This window comes from Nicotiana tomentosiformis, chromosome 3, assembly GCF_000390325.3.
Source record: "Nicotiana tomentosiformis chromosome 3, ASM39032v3, whole genome shotgun sequence".
Taxonomy (NCBI): domain Eukaryota; kingdom Viridiplantae; phylum Streptophyta; class Magnoliopsida; order Solanales; family Solanaceae; genus Nicotiana; species Nicotiana tomentosiformis.
This window is the reverse complement of record NC_090814.1, coordinates 113,476,126-113,494,125: the sequence shown is the minus strand read 5'-3', so window position 1 is coordinate 113,494,125 and position 18,000 is coordinate 113,476,126. Positions and strand designations below refer to the sequence as shown.

General features: G+C 33.5%; 2 protein-coding genes across 2 annotated transcripts; one reads left to right on the top strand and one right to left on the bottom strand.

Annotated features, from left to right (window-relative positions):
- The first annotated feature begins 228 nt into the window (after nucleotides 1–228).
- On the top strand, nucleotides 229–6,388 carry LOC104092701 (kinetochore protein SPC25 homolog). The gene is made up of 8 exons (XM_009598665.4): nucleotides 229–587; nucleotides 756–821; nucleotides 1,517–1,663; nucleotides 2,397–2,510; nucleotides 2,694–2,783; nucleotides 2,864–2,986; nucleotides 3,257–3,489; nucleotides 5,973–6,388. Exons 1-8 carry the CDS (start codon nucleotides 419–421, stop codon nucleotides 5,982–5,984), a joined length of 954 nt encoding a protein of 317 aa, XP_009596960.1. The 5' UTR covers nucleotides 229–418; the 3' UTR covers nucleotides 5,985–6,388.
- Nucleotides 6,389–6,846: 458 nt separating this feature from the next.
- Nucleotides 6,847–11,162, bottom strand: LOC104093517 (short-chain dehydrogenase TIC 32 B, chloroplastic). Its single transcript, XM_009599589.4, has 8 exons — nucleotides 10,760–11,162; nucleotides 9,168–9,399; nucleotides 8,857–8,936; nucleotides 8,368–8,521; nucleotides 8,163–8,241; nucleotides 7,463–7,550; nucleotides 7,339–7,385; nucleotides 6,847–7,162 (listed from the first exon to the last, which is right to left on the bottom strand). Exons 1-8 carry the CDS (start codon nucleotides 10,980–10,982, stop codon nucleotides 6,980–6,982), a joined length of 1,086 nt encoding a protein of 361 aa, XP_009597884.1. The 5' UTR covers nucleotides 10,983–11,162; the 3' UTR covers nucleotides 6,847–6,979.
- Between the last annotated feature and the right edge of the window lie 6,838 nt (nucleotides 11,163–18,000).

Genomic DNA, 18,000 nt, shown 5'->3' with positions numbered 1-18,000 from the left:
TGGAGTAAGAAGAACAATAAGTGATTTAAATAAAAAGAATTTGGGATATTTTGGATTACTTAATAGATCAAAGAGTATTTTTAAAAGTTTACTGATTGTAGAGGTAAATTTGGCTCGATAATATAACGATATGAGTAAATTTGGGCCGATAGTATAACAAAAGTTAAATACACAATATATAAAAGTGAAGGGATATATTTAGTCCTTTTACAAAAAATCAAAGACACTTGGTTTGAACTTTCTAAGCCCTTCAGAAAGAAAAGTTTCCAGTATTCATTCGCTGGCCACCATCTATTTTGAAAAGGAAATGAAAATGGCGGGCTAAGCGTGTTGTCTCACCAGTATTCAAATCTCATAAGCACATGCTCTCTCTCTCACACACACAAAGCAAAATAAATAGAGAACGTTAGAGATTAGAATGAAGAGCGGCGTAGGGGAAACTATGAGGACGAAAATGGAGGAACTTAGATTGATTTGTGACAGAGAAATTCCCATTCAACAGCAGAAATTGGATGCTGCCACTCACTCCTTTCGAAAATCCCTCGATTCAACCAAGGCCCAAGCACAAGAGTCTCTTCAATTACAGGGTATGTTTTTTCCCTAAATTATGAGGCTCCCTTGAATTTTGGTCTTCCAAACTTAGGGTTTTCACCTGAACATTATTCTTAGCGATTTTATAGGAGTATATCACCTAGATTGGATTTTTTTTTCACGTGGGATCTTATTGATTTGATTTAATTGACTGGTTGCGGCAGCAAAACTTGGGAAGTTAAAAGTTGAGCTGAGGGAATTGGAAGACAAATTGGTGAAAGCACTTGCAGGTTTGTGTCACTCTTTTCCCGTTCTTCTTTGTACTGCTCTTTATGTATTCTGTGGGTTTTCTAATTAAGCACATTTTTTGCTGAAAATGATGGTTATGCTGAAAGCGAAGTTGCATATGTGATGACATAATTACTAATTACTAAGTATGCAAATAACCTGTCTTTTTAAGCTCTGAAGATCCTTATAGTAGTAAGAATAAGAGGCAATAAACACTGAAAGTCTGAAGATCCAAGTAACAACACTTCCAAAGTTTAAAGGGAATATTACAGCATGAATCTGTTATGGTATTTAAGATTTATTTTTCTTGGCTTTCTTGTGTATTGACGGAAAATGGGAAGTATGTGTAAAAGATTCACATCCAAAGTAGCTGCAATATGGTAGTCACCACAAAGTTCTTGAGGTTATTTACTTATTCTGCTAGTTCTCATCCATAGTATTTTCTAAATTGTCTAATTTTAAATTTTAATCTCAACATCTTTTGCTTTTCATTGAGACTTAAGAGGAAATGATTTTAGAGACTAATTAGATATATCCGGCATTCATGGTTCACAACTTGGAAAAAAAATTGAAGAGCTACTCTTGTTACTTTTCTATATGCTACTAATTTTGGATTATCATTTTCTCCATAAAATTGATTATTATTATTTTGTCTCTGTTTTTTATTTAAAATTCTAACATGTTATGTCATCCTCAGTGAAGACCCGAAAAGAGGCAAAGCAGATGGCATTAGCAGACTCAATATCTGCTACGAAAGCTAGAGCAGAAAAACTTAGAGGGGTTGTGGAAAACCAAATGGCCAGGAAAGAGGAATATGCAGCCATAATATCTCAACAAAGTGATGGTAAAATCTATCTCTGCAAAAGTTGGCCCTCTTTTCATGCATTTGACAAAGTCATACGTGCTTTCATGTCTTGGAGTCTTCCTATGAGACAACTAGCACAGAAAGATGTTAATTTGACCTAATCCCCTAGTTACTTTCTCAAATTGACACAGTATTATATTTTTGTTTTTATTATCAAGAATTGCTATTTGACTTTAGGCTGAAGTCTTATCACTTAGCCCTGTCTCAGATTAAAGGTGTTTGTCCACTTTCATTTTGTTTTACACCCTTCGAAAGCAATTTCAGTATCATAATAACAAAAAAAGTAACATGACAACCAATTTATTTGAAACTCATCAAAAGTGAAGTTTTATCTTTGTATTTGGATTCACATCCGGTTTCATGTAGTAAAATCAAAGCTCTAGTTCAAATGCTTGTGCCTGGTCAAATGAAGACACCTAATTTGTTGGGAAGGTAGCATTAATAACAATGCTTATCTGTCCCTTCTTCCTTTGAAGTTCCTCAAGATCTACACTGATGCTGGAAGTTAAACGTGAACTTGTTCAGGTTTTCTTTTCTTTTTTTATCGTGCCTCCTTTTCCAAACTCTCTTTGTACTTTCATTGTGAAAGTTGGTTTTTGTGTGAATATTATTAGTGCCTTCTATGTTGATAACTTCGTGTGTGCTTCTGCTGTCTCTACCAAGTGACACCATATCATGTTGGGTAATTGAGTTTTCTTTTTGTGGGTAAAAGCTCTCAAAGAATGTGACGAAAAGCATAATGAGACTGCTGAACAGAGAGAGGAAATAGAAGAGGCTATTGTGTGGTACAATAAGGTGCTTGGTTTACGTATTGAATGTGGCCATGGTATGTTTATCCTTCCAACTTGTGGACACATTTAAGATTCTAAAGGAGCAGACTTGCTTTCTGAACCATAAAACCTCGCCAAAAGCTCTAATTATTACTAATGGATTTTCCAATAAAAGAAATACAATCTTCTTCTATAATTAGATTTGTCCATTGAACATTCATTTCCTATGTCTTCTGCAGGAGTGAAATTCATATTTACCAATATTGATGCCAATAATCAGGATAAGGAATACTTTTTTACCGTACGTCATGAGAATGATGTATATACTTGTAAGTTTGGAATCTTTATCAACTATACATAAGTGAAGATGGTTTAGAACTCTAATTCTTTGCTTGGCTTGGATTTTTAGTGATTGATTGTGATCCACAACTAAATGATGCAAACGAGCTGCTCAGCGAGTTAAATAAGAGCAATGGACTGTTCAAGTTTGTCAGGATTATGAGAGAAAAGTTTCAAGCAGCTGTAGCACATGGTATGACTTTATGTTTCTGTTTCTATGTTCCATTATCCTATGAGCCTTATTTGGTAACACCAGAGCCATATACGGCTGTGCAAGAAATCATAGAGTATTGGCTGCTTGCAATCCCTGAAAATCGCATGTTCTTACACAGTTTATAAATATATAGAGAGTTTGTCATCAAATTCTGTATAATGGCTGAATATGGCAGTGTATAAATATATGGAGAGTTTTTCATCAAATCCTGTATAATGGTTAATACGGTTATGTTATCTATGCATCCAGGAACTCTTCCTGACATAGCATCTCGTGATCAAGACACTTCCATGATCTCTATGTCAGCCCCGGTTTCTTCCATTTCAATTGATAGTAGAAGTGAGTTTTCATCCCAGCTACAGGAGCATCAATCTGCTGAACATAACAGAAATTCCAGGAAACTTGACCGTGCAAAAGGGGGTAGGCCAGCAGTCCTCTCTCCTGGATCTGCTTCGTCTCTTCGGCGTTCTCCTCGTTTTAAGGTAGCATTTATTAAATATGAAAACTTGGACAACAAGCTCTAACTGATTTCTATTTTTCTTTCTTTTCCTTTATATATGCTTTGTCCTCTCTTACAAATGTTACTGTTGATTTCCCATAGTGGTGTTCGCTGAGTATTCTCTCTCTATTCTTATAATCTTTGAGACTTACTCTGGATAGAAATTTTACTTAACCAATTTAACTCAAATTATATCCGAGTTGTCACCAGAAGAGAAGAGAAAAAAAAACACTCAAATTGAATGGTCACGCCCTCTTAGACACTTGAGCATCATCTTCTTCCCACTTTGTCGTCATTCAACAAGGTTCAGTCCAGTTTCACTATTTACTATGCTTAAATGAAATTTATGAATTTGTTCCTATTTCCTTTGCTACAGAGAATAAGAGAAACAATAAATGTACTTGTGCTTGAAGGAAGCTAGTGCAACATATATGATGAATTTTGTGTGTGTGGGGTGGGGGTGGGGGGGGGGGGGTGGGGGGGAGTCAAATGGAGGGGGGATGTCGCGTCAAGTTCGGATGGGTAGAAATGTGTTTAGTCAAAGAATATGTGATTGACCCAACCAGTACAAAATACCCTTTGGTCAAGATAAGTAGATCAATGGCTCATAGGCCAACCTACTCAACTCAAAGCCACTTTTCCATTTGTTCTTTTTCTTTTCTAATTTGTAGGTTCGTTAAAAAAAAAATATTGTGCAAGAAAGTAATATTATACCCTTTGGTAAAAATATTTCTCTCTCTATTCTTTTTTCTATTTGTAACAAATTTCTGTTACAGATTAATTTGGGAAAAATTACTAATTATGTAATGCAAGTCGACCCAATCTTTTGGATGGGTTGATTAGAGCTACACCAATTTAACTCTTAAATAGATAGATTACTCATCCAACCTATTGACGTCTGGGTGAGACCTTGATACCATCTTATGAGTCAAAATTGACACCCCTAATGATGAGTAAAGTGTGGGATATTGATGTTGCAGAAAAGTAGACATATGGACTTTATTATTAACTGTCAGAGGGGACATGCAAAAATCAATGATAAGCAATTCTGAAGTATATTGATTACATTCTTTCCTCTGATAGTGTAGATTTCCAGGCTATACATGTTTAATCCCTCATTGACATGCTAAGTTAATTGTTAATATGATGCAGATCCAAACAAAAAAAAACTCATGATTAACATGAACAAATAATTGCGACTGATTATGTCCTGTAGGTCTATCTACTGGACTGTTTAAAAGGTTCACAAGCATCTGAACTTGATAACCTTTTCTCATTGGCTTGTCTGGATATACACACATATAAACCAACACAAATGTATATGCTATGGATGATTTCAGTGTGCCCCTCAGAAAGGAACAGTGTTGGATGTTTTTATTTAGCGAGCTTACTGGCTACTATAAAAAGAGTTCAAAGTATGAATTATCAAGCATTTCTTAGGAAACTTACGGGTTCATATATTCACCTGTGTTTTGGATAAATAGAATAGGAAATTAGGCGGATACCTTAAACATTTGTTCTAGTTGGATGTAGTAAAACATTTTTGTAAGGAAGGTTGATGACCTTTTGGGATTGTCCAAAAAGGAGAGGACTAACTCTTTTGGGACTGAGGAGTATTTTCATGCGATATGTTTGATCTCAATTCAAAGGATTCAATTAAGTTTAGCCAAGCTAAGTTGAGGACTGATTAAGCTCAATTTTCATTATACTGTAATTCAGATAAACAAATGAGATAGACTAGTCTTTGGTATTGTTGAATTTTGTAAGACAGCAAGGGTTCCCTGGTTAAGGTCAGCTTTGAGTGAATTATGTTGTTTTTTAGCAAGTCCTTTGTATTGATTGTCGATTTGCTCTATGAAGTCTGTAGACTCAAATAAGTGGTATAGTTGAATATCTTGTCTTGTCGATTTGCTCTTGGTTCAATTGCTCATGATATATATAATTGTGTCTAGCTTGGAGATATGATGTGTGCTGTCATTTACATGACCGTGTGAAGCCAGTGCATAGGGTTAGGTCATCAGTCTGGTGATTTGGTGGCAAGTTCATTAAGTAGTCTCATCCTTAGGTGAAGCAAATGAAAAAGTTAGAACAGATCAATGAAGCAAGGAAATGACTGGTGTCAGCACCTTAATAGGAATGAAATTAGCACACGTGGTTACGGTTACCAATGTCAACCACGTTTCACCCTACGGAGCTAATATCACATGCAGAGGGCATTTATATGGAAAGATTCTCTTTTTAACAACATTGATGACTGAATTTTCTGAACAGGACTGTTCATGAAGAATTCACTCGTTATGTCTTCATGACCTTCATGTGAATGTTCTTTTGGCTAGGAAATATCTGGGGAGAAATATCTTCGCTTCAACAATTATTGCATAGATTGAATAAGGCTTATTAGATTAAATTTGAGCAAGCACTTCACCCTGCATGGGTTACTAATGTGCAAGATTCACTTTTTGGCAGGTCAAGAGATGATAATGATTGCGCAGTTGCTTAGCCAATAAATTTTCGTTAATTCACGAGTCCTGATAAGCAAACACCTAACTTGCTTCTACTAAAAGATTGGGATCAGTAACGAGTCAGGTCAAATGGCTACCTGATCAGATGCTCAAAGCCTTGCTTGCTGTCTTTGCAAACGTTTGTAGTGGGCTGACTTCATTTCTTAGGTCCAAGCTTTGTTGGTTTTCTTCCATTATATCGTCATATGACTTTCCAGTTAGTCATTTTATTCTACTTGTAGCTATTTAAGGTTTTCTTTTTCTTTTTATTTATGTAAAGACTACCATTGTGGGACTGGTGGGGCTTAGGCATTGCCCCCTACCGTAAATTAGTATCCAAAATGGAGCTTTATGGTCTTTACTTATTTTTTCTTTACAAAAGACAGATCCTTTTTCTTTTTGTACATTGTAGTGTATCAAATGTCTGTATTGTAGAATAGAAGATTGCTTAGTCGCTGCATTCTTTTTGGATTTTACGTGAGCTACTTTCAGTGGAACAGTTTACAAGTGTGCAGCCAACACTTTTAGGATAATTATCTATTTAATATCAATTTGGAATTACACTGACCCCAACTTATGTGGGACTGACGCGTAGTTGTTGTAATATCACTTTGGAATTGCTGGTATTTGCAATGTTGATGACAATGCGAAAGAAAGGTGATGAATTTGTTGTGGATCCCTTTGTAAGGTAGTTGTAAAACGAGGAAAGTTGTGTTAAGGGGTATTTATGCTATCTTGAATATTATGCCAAAAGTGCAAAACAGAAAGGCAAAAGCGTGTTCTAGCCCATATAGTAATGGACCACTAGAAGAACCTTCATTCATTTGTTCTCCATCAGATTGCTAACAATTGGACTATTTGTATGATATTTTCATTTGTGATCATGGATATACAAGAGTATATCTATTTATTTACATGTACATCCCTCCTTCGCAAAAGTAAAAAGAAAAAAAAGAAGATATAATGCTTTGTTCAACCTACATGTGGAAACAATCTTCTATGGATGAGAACACGAGTGCCCTTCCAAAGCTTAAGAGCTTCAGTTTCATCATTTGCTAAAACTGAACAGTGACTTTCATTGCAGTCTGCAAAGTATTTCCCACTTATCCCTTCTGTTTGTGGGCTCAGTGCTACATAGCATGTGGTTGCTGCACCCTGCCATACCAAGAAATTGACCTCGTTACTTATTATTATAATCACTTTTTTTTACTTTTATAGATGATTTGTCCTCAACTTTTTGGAAAAAAAAAGTATGTGAGTCCAAATTAAGTTGCAAAGAAAGTAGTCGGAATGTTCAATGAAGCAAAAGAGACAAGCATATATAGACGAACCTGTGATGTTGACTTTAGAAGCTTTGATGCCATAAAATAGAGAGAATCTGTTTATATTTGTAAGGGAAATCAGTAATTATAGTTATATTTGTTTGATATTTGCAGCAAAAATTAAAAGACATACCTGTGATAAAGCCCTTGTGATCTCTGATTATTCCAGTCTTTACAATTCCAGGATGGACTGCATTGATAGCCACATTTGCATTTCTTGCCTGTTCGATTCAAACATACATTTTTCACTATCGAAATTATACAAATATATGAAGACAAAAGCAATTAAATGGTTTAAAGAGTACAGGGACCAAAGAAGGAAAGAGAAGTATCCTTTGTCTACAATACTATAGTGCAAATGAAGCTGGCAGATTCTAAACTGATGGACAATTCCCTAATGAGAGGTACAAGGAGTACTCTAACTTTAATTTCGGGTTCCAACTGTCTTTTCTCACAGAAAATACCCAAATAATTTCATGTACTGAGTTTTGGCATAGAATTTATCTGTATTGAGCTGTCTAATCAAGATTCATGTGATATAACTGAGTGGTAAGAGAAACAGCTTAGTATAAAATCCGTGTAATATGATTAGATTGCTTACCACAAAATTATTGGTGAATTGACTAGAGAGCTACCACTTTTAACGCTGAAGATTATGTTTTGATTGCTTCTAATTGGGAATAATCTTTTAATTATATCATACTATTCTTGGTAATATGCATAGAAAGTGTATTGGGTTATGAAAAGAATCCGTTTGTTTAGAGTTGTCAATTCTGACAAGAAAGTGTGAAAAAACATGTAAGTGAGAAGAAGTAATAAATAGGGAAATTAACCTTTAATTGTCTTGACAATTCCTTGGCATGTAAAATGTTGGCCAATTTTGACTGAGCATATGCACGAGTACCATTATAACTGTGACATGCATCACCAAGACGAATTAGTTTAGAGGAACAAGTTGGAACTAACTTTGTATAAATCTCGTATAAGAAGTAATTATGAAAATATTTACTAATTAAATACTAGTAGTATTAATATTACTTGTTGGGATTGAGCAATTTGCAGAAACGGAATTGATCTCTTTTCACCCAGTTGTGAACTACTGAAGTAACATTCACTATTCTTCCTTGAATCCCTGTGGCTTCTGCTGTCTCCACCATTTTCTCTAATAGCAACTCTGTCAATAGAAAATGACCTGCCAAAGTCCAAACACCATGATTTAGGTTATGTGTACTAACAGAGTTAAATATTTTCGTAAGTCTTGTTTAACCTATATATAATAGTAGGTAGTTATTTTTTTATATTAAATTTACCTATTACTAACATGTAAATATTTATATTCATAATATTAGTGCATATAACTCAAACTCTTATACATCCATCACAAGGGACTAGAGTTTAGTTATCACTAGGCCTTTTTATTTATTTATTTTTCTTTTTGTGGGACTTCGTTATCCTCTTCAACTTGGGTATTGAAGTCCCAACTCCATCAAAAAAGATAATGGTCCCGAGTATATAACAAGGAGTTACCTAAGTAGTTTGTGGCAAAAGTCATCTCGATTTTGTCTTCAGAGAACTCCAGTTTCTGCGAAAATTTCCCCGCATTATTTCTGCATGATTAAAATTTCAGACCAATCATAAATTACGTTCACACCCTTCACTTCCTAAAAAGAAAAGAAAACACAAAGAAAGAAAATTTTATGTAATATAATGTCCATGTAAAGAATTTTTGTACCATTAGGCCACGTTTACCTGTTTTAGCGGTTAACTTACCTTATTTTAAGTGCCCTTATAGTATAAATATAACTTAAACTCGTGATCAAAAGAAAAAAAATACATACATGAGAATGTGAAGAGGCAGTCCTAAAGACAAGAACTGAGCACAAAATCTCTGAATAGAAGCAACTGAACTCAAGTCTATCTCTAATAATATAATCTCAGCCATTGGACTCTCTTTTTGTATGGATTCCTTCACAATTGCTGCTTTCTTTAAGTCCCTTGCTGGGATTACTATCCTTACACCCCTTTTTGCCAGTACTCTTGCTGTTTCTGCCCCTATCCCTGATGTTGCGCCTGTAATTTTTACAGTATGATTATTAAACCAAAAAAAATTATACAATATCATGATTCTTTGTCTACTTTTTATGACATGTATTAAATTAGGTTTCTATATTGGATCTGCACTAAATAATGCATGGTGATTAAAATACTAATTAATGAAAGATAGTGAGAGGTTGTTATTAAAATATTTTGATACTGAACTTTTCTGTGTTAAAGAATATATAGCATATGATTAGCACTCAGTACTGTCCAGATAGGAAATCTTGTAGGATCTGTTAATCAACAACCCAAGTAGAGACAAAACTATATCTTCCTTCAAATAAAAAGAAACACTAAAAAGAGAATTGAATATGTTAATCTTCAAAATTTATAGTATGATTCTAGAAAAGGAAAGGAAAACCTCTTCTACCCCACCCCTTAGCTCCACTCTTTTTTTCGCTCTCTTTGCGGGGTGGGGAAATAAATTGAAAGGTTTTATTCAAATTATGATAGGGTTTATTGGAAATAACCTTTTTATTTTTACAAGTTAGGGATAAGGTCTACAGACACATTATCCTATTTAGTGGAACTAGACTGAATTTTTTGTTATTATTGTTGTTTTATTCAATACTATGTGTGATAGAGAAAAGTGATCAGGTACAAAATGATGAGTGAAGCCTCATGAATATTTCATACCCTACATCTGAAAAACATAGGAATAACCTTTGGAAAAATGGGTCATGGGAAGTACACAAGTTTTTGAGAAAGATGCTTCTTCTTGGAAGAAAAAGTGCCAAGAAAGTACTCCATCTTAATTCCATGTGTCTTGAGAATTTTAAGTCCAAAAATCTCATACTGAAAAATCAACTCCACGAATATTTCTTAATTGGTATTAGTAGTTTGTTCAAAGATTAATTCTCCAAAATAGTTAATTAGTTAATGCATGTCGACCAAAATTCCATGATGAATTTTAAATTGCTTATGATTACATCGAACAGTTGATTATTCTCAGAACCACTCAAAAAGCTGGAAAATCCCTTTAATTCCCAGTTGCTCTAACAACAATATCAACTAAAAGAAAAGAAACAAAAGTTTCAAGAAGAAGAAGGAGAAAAGAAAAGCTGAAAAATCAAAGAAAGGAATTATTCTTTTAAAGAATATTTTCTCCTTCATGTGATAGAACTGAATTTTTCCAAACATGCACATATTAGCAGGCAGTAACAGTTGCCTTACAAAAACTAGCTTTAAATTCCTTCAACCAAGCCACTGCCTATGAATTACTGGCTCATTAATTACAAAAGGCATATTGTTTAGCCTTATAACCGTCCCAAAAACTCAAGAGCATAAGCAAATTAGAGATGAAAAAGAAAGAGAATATAAGACTAATTAGTACCAGTGATAATTGCAGTCATGAGCTGCTGAGAATTGAGAGAGGAATGTTGAGTGACTTGGTCAGCAGTGGATTTAGAGCCAAAGCCACTTGGGCCAGCAATGCCTACCAAATATTTGAGAGCAGCCTTCATTAGAGCAAAGCTTGGAATTTTGAACTGCAAGATTGCAGCTATAGTTGAAAACCACGTATATATAAAAGCTCTTTGAAACTTGTCCAAGTCCATATATACACACACCTACCACCCCTTTTAATAAGTGAAAAAAGAATAATATTACAAATGTTTTGCCTACAACCAATTACAACAGATCCCTATTGTGTAGACTATATTGTCATAACAGTTTGGCTAGTTGAGACCAAAATAAAAGTTATAAAAAGTTTGGTGTTATCATTGACTACTAGCTGATGATGTTTTTTTAAAGCTTTTTTTGCATAGCACACGCACGTAATTATGTGAAAGTTTTCTTTCTTATTTCTAATTATTGTTGTCTGCCCTTATTAATTTTGCGCGTCTTCTTTCTTTTTTTTCCCCAACTCGTACTTACTTTTGGTGGGAGGTGAAAAGATTGATGTTTTTGGTCAGTCTTTTAATTTGCTGTTTCCAAGGATTTTTTTTTTCCCTTTTGTTTTGGGATATTGCCACTGGCTTCATTGTAATTCTCATCCATATTGGAAACATTTTTTGTGTCACCTATGACATTATAGAAGTGGTCCAAGTTCATGGGCTAAGGAATTGCCTTCTTATGTGTCTTTTATTCTATAATTGTTTTTGGTTGAGTGGTTGTACTAATTTGGTGGAAATTATCTTTTATCTATTGGTGAACCCGTCTCACAAGAGTATCTAGTGTGTGTGTGTTTTCCTCTTGTTTACAAGAAAGAAAGAAAAAACAGATTAATGTATATATATATATATAAGAATATATAATTTTTTATTTTTTTTGCAGCAGGACGATTAGTTCAACGTGTCTGTCTGGATATAACAATTAATTAATCGGTTAATTCAATGAGGCATATTATTGATTCCGTGTGTACGTGTTAAACACATTTTCTGAATCAAATATCACTCATAGCCGAGGCACCATTCCACAAGGCACGTAAGAACATTAGGATTGAAGAAAAATTGATGCCTATTTCAAGATTTGTCCAGAAAATGACAGCCAAATTAAAACAGCTGATGTTGCAAGGAGATTTTGACGGTGACTTGTAGTTGAATTATTCACACTTTGTAATTTCTTTGTTCTTGTTGTTGTTCTTGTTAACTTAAAGCAAGAAGCCAAAAAGAAATAACAGCATAATTAGTTTCCTTGTTATCCTTCTACTCAAACATCTTATCATCTAAATGAACACTAGGAGTAATTAAGGACCCATTTTATCGTGCAAATACCAATATGCAAGATATAAACATCACTAAGGATTTAACTTAATTATATTGACCTATAACACTAAAGGCTAATTTCTGACCGTCAATCTTTTTCGGTTGGTAAACCGTCGGAAAAAGGCTAATTTCTGACCGTCAAATCGGTCGGAAATCAAAATTTTCCGACGGTTTACCGACTGAAAAAGATCGGTCGAAAAACACGTGGTCGCAAAAAATTACGACCGAATCGTTCGGAAGTTTCTAACGGATTTGATCGCAAAATAAAAAATAAAGGACGCATTTGAATTTAAGTGATTTGCGACCGGATTGTTCGGTAGATTTGCAACTGATTCAGTCGCAAATAAAATTAATAAAAAAATAATATTTCCTATCTATTCGGTCGAAAATTTAAATAATAAAATTAATATTTAATTAAATTTTCCAACCGAAACAGTCGTACATATTGAGAATAAGTTAATTAAATTTTTTTAGAAATTCACAATTTGCGACTGAATCAATCGCAAATCTAAGAAATTTCTAGTGACATTTGCGACTGATTCAGTCGCAAATCAGCTCCAAATCTGGAAAAAAAATTAGCAGAATTCTGTTGTATTTTTAATTACACCACCTGCCAAATAAAGCAGTCAACCAAACACCTAATATCAACACACCATTTAATATACAAACCAATTCCAATATTTACTAACCGAACACTAATATTCATAAAAATCCAACCAACTAATCAAACAATATTAGTTTCATCAACCAATTATCAAAATACTAACTCACATTCATAAATTAAACATGTCTCTATCTTCAACTCTAAAATATTAGATGCACATTCAAATAATTACTCCTAATCAGACTTAGTCTCCTCCTCATACTTAGACTCCATTGTAGATTGACTGCATTTCTTGCTTTTCATTTTTAATCAAAGCTTGAGTTGCGTTCCATTCTTGCGACATTTAATTCATTCTTTGACGCATAGCTTCCATGTTTTCTTGAAAACTGATGCAAGGAGATTTTGACGGTGACTTGTAGTTGAATTATTAACACTTTGTAATTTTCTTTTTGCTGTTGTTCTTATTGTTAACTTAAAGCAAGAAGCGAAAAAGAAATAACAGGGGCATAATTAGTTTCCTTGTTACCTTTCTACTCAAACATCTTATCATCTAAATGAATAGATATTAATTACTAGGAGTAATTAATGACTCTTATCAAGTAAGTACAAATATATGCATGATATAAACATCAATAATCATTTAACTTAATTATATTGACCTATGTATAGTGAAATTTTCACACTACTATTAGTGCGGTTTAATCAACTATAGAAAGTTATTTGTTTTATTTTTTGAAGTTACTAACTCTGCTTGTTACGTGATCTTTCAAGTGACTAGAAAGTGTATTAAATAATACTAATATTTTTATTTTAAACTCCAATTAGTTTTACAATCTTTTGGTTTGTTCTTTCTATTTTCGCGACATATCAAACATATACATTGTATTTACCATTCGTAGCTATACTTTCAGCAAATATATCATTCGTAGCTATATTTGAATTTTATAGCAAATCCATGAAGCAAAAGATTAATTATTTTGAACTGAAACAAGAGAGCGATAAGCCTTCGCAGCTTAGTGGAGCGCTTGCTTAGTTAGTGGAGGTCTTTGAGTCCGACTCCCAACAAAAGTATTTTTTTTCTTCTGTATTTCTGTATTTCACCTTGGTTGTATTTGTTGTGCGAATGAATACAGTCTTGTATACTTTATATACACCCATATATACAGTGGATACATGTTGTACCATTTGTATACACCCTTGTATTTCGCGTTGGTTATAGTTGATACATATTATATTCGTTGCATGAATAAATACAATTGCGTGAATGAATAGAGTTGATATAGATTGTATTCGTTTGCGCAACGAATACAATTTTAATACATGTTGTATTCGTTGCACATTTGAATACAAGTGATCATACAAGCTGGTAACAATTGAACAGTAGATATGAATAGTAATTAGGCATTCTAGGCTCTAAACTATAGTATTTTATGAAAATTACTTATTCTTAAAATAGGTTCCAATATGTTTGTAAATAATAGGAAACCAGAAAAACTTACCATCAATTATCCTTACTTTAGAAATACTTCTACTCAAATAAACTCTCCAACAAGACAAAAGTCTCTAAGTGGTCTCGACAATGAAGTGGGCATGGCCTTCGATTTCAAGTACATTTATAGCCCTCACACGTGGGCATCGAGATAAAACCATGATAATGTGTTGAGCCAAGATATATTATGAACAATAATTAGTACATCTTTTATGTGGAGAAGTTGCAAAAACAAAATTTCTTGATGAGAATTGAGAAATATATAGTAGAAGGCAAAAAAAAAAAAAAGAGTAAGAATTTAACTTTAGGGGCAAAAGGGCAAAGCTTTTGTTGCGTGCAACCGTGCCATTCATGTAATACCTTTTGTCTTTCAAAGACTCCGTTTTTGTTTTTTGTTTTAATTGTCTTTTAATATATTTACTGGGCTTTTGCTTTTTCACATTTTGACAAATGATGGCAAATGTTGGAGGTTAGAAGGACTAGAAAAAAACATTGAGGTTGACTCCTCAACAATGGAGTTGTGGACTGGCTATGCACTTTTGTCCCATGAGTTCCCTAATTGGTAAACAAAGTCTCATTAACTTGCCTCAATTTTTGGAAGCATTAATCTTGTAGTTTCACATGTGATATATATCTTTCAAATTCATTGCAACCCCACAACACCAAAGATGGAAAAAAGTTAGAGATAGAGGGTGTTTTGGTGTAACCGAAAATGTTTTCCGTTGAATATTTTCTTGGAAAATAAGTAGTAATTTTATTTATTTTCCAGTGTTTGGTACGCATAAACTTCCAAACATATAAACTTCCAAACTCATAATTTTGAAACTTGTAAAATTTCGAACATGTAAACCGAAAGATGAAAAATTTAAAACTTAAAATATATAAAAAAATATTTTTTTCACAAAAAAAAAATTGTGTGGGAGTGGGGGTGGGTGGTGCAAAAAAACGAAAAAACAGAAATTTAAAATTACAAAAAAAAAGGTAAAAAAAAAATATTTTTGCGGGAGGGGGGAGGTTTAGTAGGGTGGGTGGTGACGGAAAAAAAAACTGAAATTTGAAAAAACAAAAGTTTTTTTCTGAAAAAAAAAATTTGCCGGGGAGGGGGGTTAGTAGGGTGGGTGGTGACGAAAAAAAAAACTAAAATTTGAAAAAACAAAAGCCTTTTCTGAGAGAAGGGGTGGGGTGGGTAGGCATGGGGTGGGGTTAGGTGGGTGGGTGTGGGATGGGCTGGTGAGGGTGGGGAATAGGGTGGGAAAGGTTGAGAAGGAGTTTTGGAAAATGTTTTCCCTTCTCTTGATAAAGAAAACATTTTCCTCCAATTGGAGTAAAATGAGTTCATAAGGAAAATATTTTTTAAAATATTTAAACCAACCAAACATGAAAAAAAAAAAATATTTTCTGAAAAATATTTTCCTTCGTACCAAACACACCCAGAATTTTAATTAGCAGAAGCATTATGTGTTTGATTAGACAGCCATTTGTAATGCTACACTAATTAAGCTTATTAGGAACAAAAGGCAAATTCCCTAATCAGTGAAGCTTAATTATTACTCTTTGGAGCTACTAATATGATTTCTCGATTTCAGAAAAAAAAAACTCTATTTACTTTTTCATTTTAAGGCCATCGATAAAATAAAATAAAAACAACTCTAACAAATTTTCTTTCCTTTTCTTGTTTTGTTGGTTTACTTTTAACAACATTTTTTTTTTGGGTGGGTTTGGGGGGGAGGGGGTAGATAAGCCAAGAAGGGGATTGCGAATGCGATAAGAAAATTATGGTACGAATCATATGTAAGTTATTAAATGAAAATTCATGAAAAAACAACTAGTTATACTAATAACATTTAGTTATATTAAGGAAAAGAAAGATCTACAGGTCCCATTCCACAATCCTAACTACTCCTTAAACTAAGATTAATAATTCCTTCAATGTGGTTCCACGTTTGTTTGACTAAAATACTTGCAAGAAAAAGTGGATTCGCAAGATACATTTTATTCCAATCTAACATTTTCCTTTTTTATTCTCTCATTTTATGACAATTTTAGCATTCTTGTTAAACTTTTTTTGGATGTTTTGGAGGATATTGACAAATCTACATGACAGATGAAAAGATAGAGGAAATCATTCACATTATAAAATTTCAAATTCCAATTATGGGAGATAAAGATTTCAAAGCCTTACCAGTTTCTTTCCATCATCTTCTTCAACTACTTTTTGACAAATGACATATACCCTAAAATTTTAATCATTCTTTTCTTTTGTGACTGATTTGCAGTAAAACACACTCAATAACTAATCTAAGCCATCCAACCAATAAAACAACATAAATAATAACAACAATATTTTCACACATGAAGTATGGGAAGGATAATGTATACAGACCTTATCTCTCACTTGTGCAAATAAAAATTATTTACGAAAGACTTTTGGCATAGGTGAGTGTTCATCCGACTTAATTCTCCTACCTAAATATGAAAAGGCTTCAAAACATATAAAAGGGGAAGGTATAAAAATAAAAATCAAATTAAAAAAGAAAGAAAAGACTAAGAAACCTACTATGGGCCAAAGGGTACTACTTTGTCTCCCCTTGGCAATGAAATTTACCACCTGAGTTGATGCCATCACTAAAAGTTTAAAGACACAATTGCCGACAAAGCTAGAAATTTGCCTTCTTTTTCTTTTTCCTTAATAATAACCCACTACAAAATTGACATCCACAAACGTAAAAAGAGAAAAAACTGTGTCTTAATAAAGAGTCCTCACGTGCCAACGACCAGTCAGTGAATGACATATGTCAAATGAGTTAATTACGGAGAATTAGGGGGGACATATATACTAATGATAGTATACTATTTGTCGTTCTCTTTCACACTAAGCTTCCAATGAAAGGAATATAATTAACATTAACATCTTAATTGCCCTTTTATGTTTTGGTGGTCCTGTTTTTTTCTTTACTATTAGAGAATATAATGTTTGTCCTTATATGGTATTGCATCCCTATCCAACAGGAAAAGTATTATATTTATATATAGTATGATTTCATAAATTTAAAACCCATGAAAAAAAATTGAATTCAACAGAAGATGGTAGTGGAATCTTCATGTAGGTGGGGGTTACTCAATTTGAATAATACTACCTCCTAATGACCAACATTTGTCCTAAGAGAAAAGGGGAGAAAAGAACTATTCTAACATGTGCAGTGTGCTAAGGTAATTAAATAGGCTACGTACCTAGGTGGAGTTTGAGTGGTGAAATGGAGACATTGGTACAAATGTAGATCTTTTGACAATTACAAAGATTTCCTCTATACTGTTTGTCAATCTTAATTGTGGACATATTATATATAGGCTTTTCTCTTCTTTGTTTTAGATAGCTTCCTTTTTTAGAGGGGTTGGAATTGGATTGGGGAAAATTGCTCATGTGGCTTAAGTAAAACAGTGAACTGGTTAATGACAAAAATGAGTTAACCATTAATGACCTTAGGGACCAACTTTTAGGTGGCATAAAGTTTTAGGGAGAATCATATTTGCATAAAATAGAGAAAACTAATTTAAGTAGACACAATCCGAGCAGTAAAACAATTAGCGGAATGAATTAAGCCTGATCTAACACGGCTATTGAAGTTAATTTGTAGTAATGTCCACGCATTATAAGTTGAGTAATTTTTAGGGATCTTTACCCAAGTAGTCAGTCATATTCTTTGTTTACTTTTCTAGCCATATATATACATTAGTTGTACAAGATTATAAACATATTAAATGTTCACCTAAGTAAC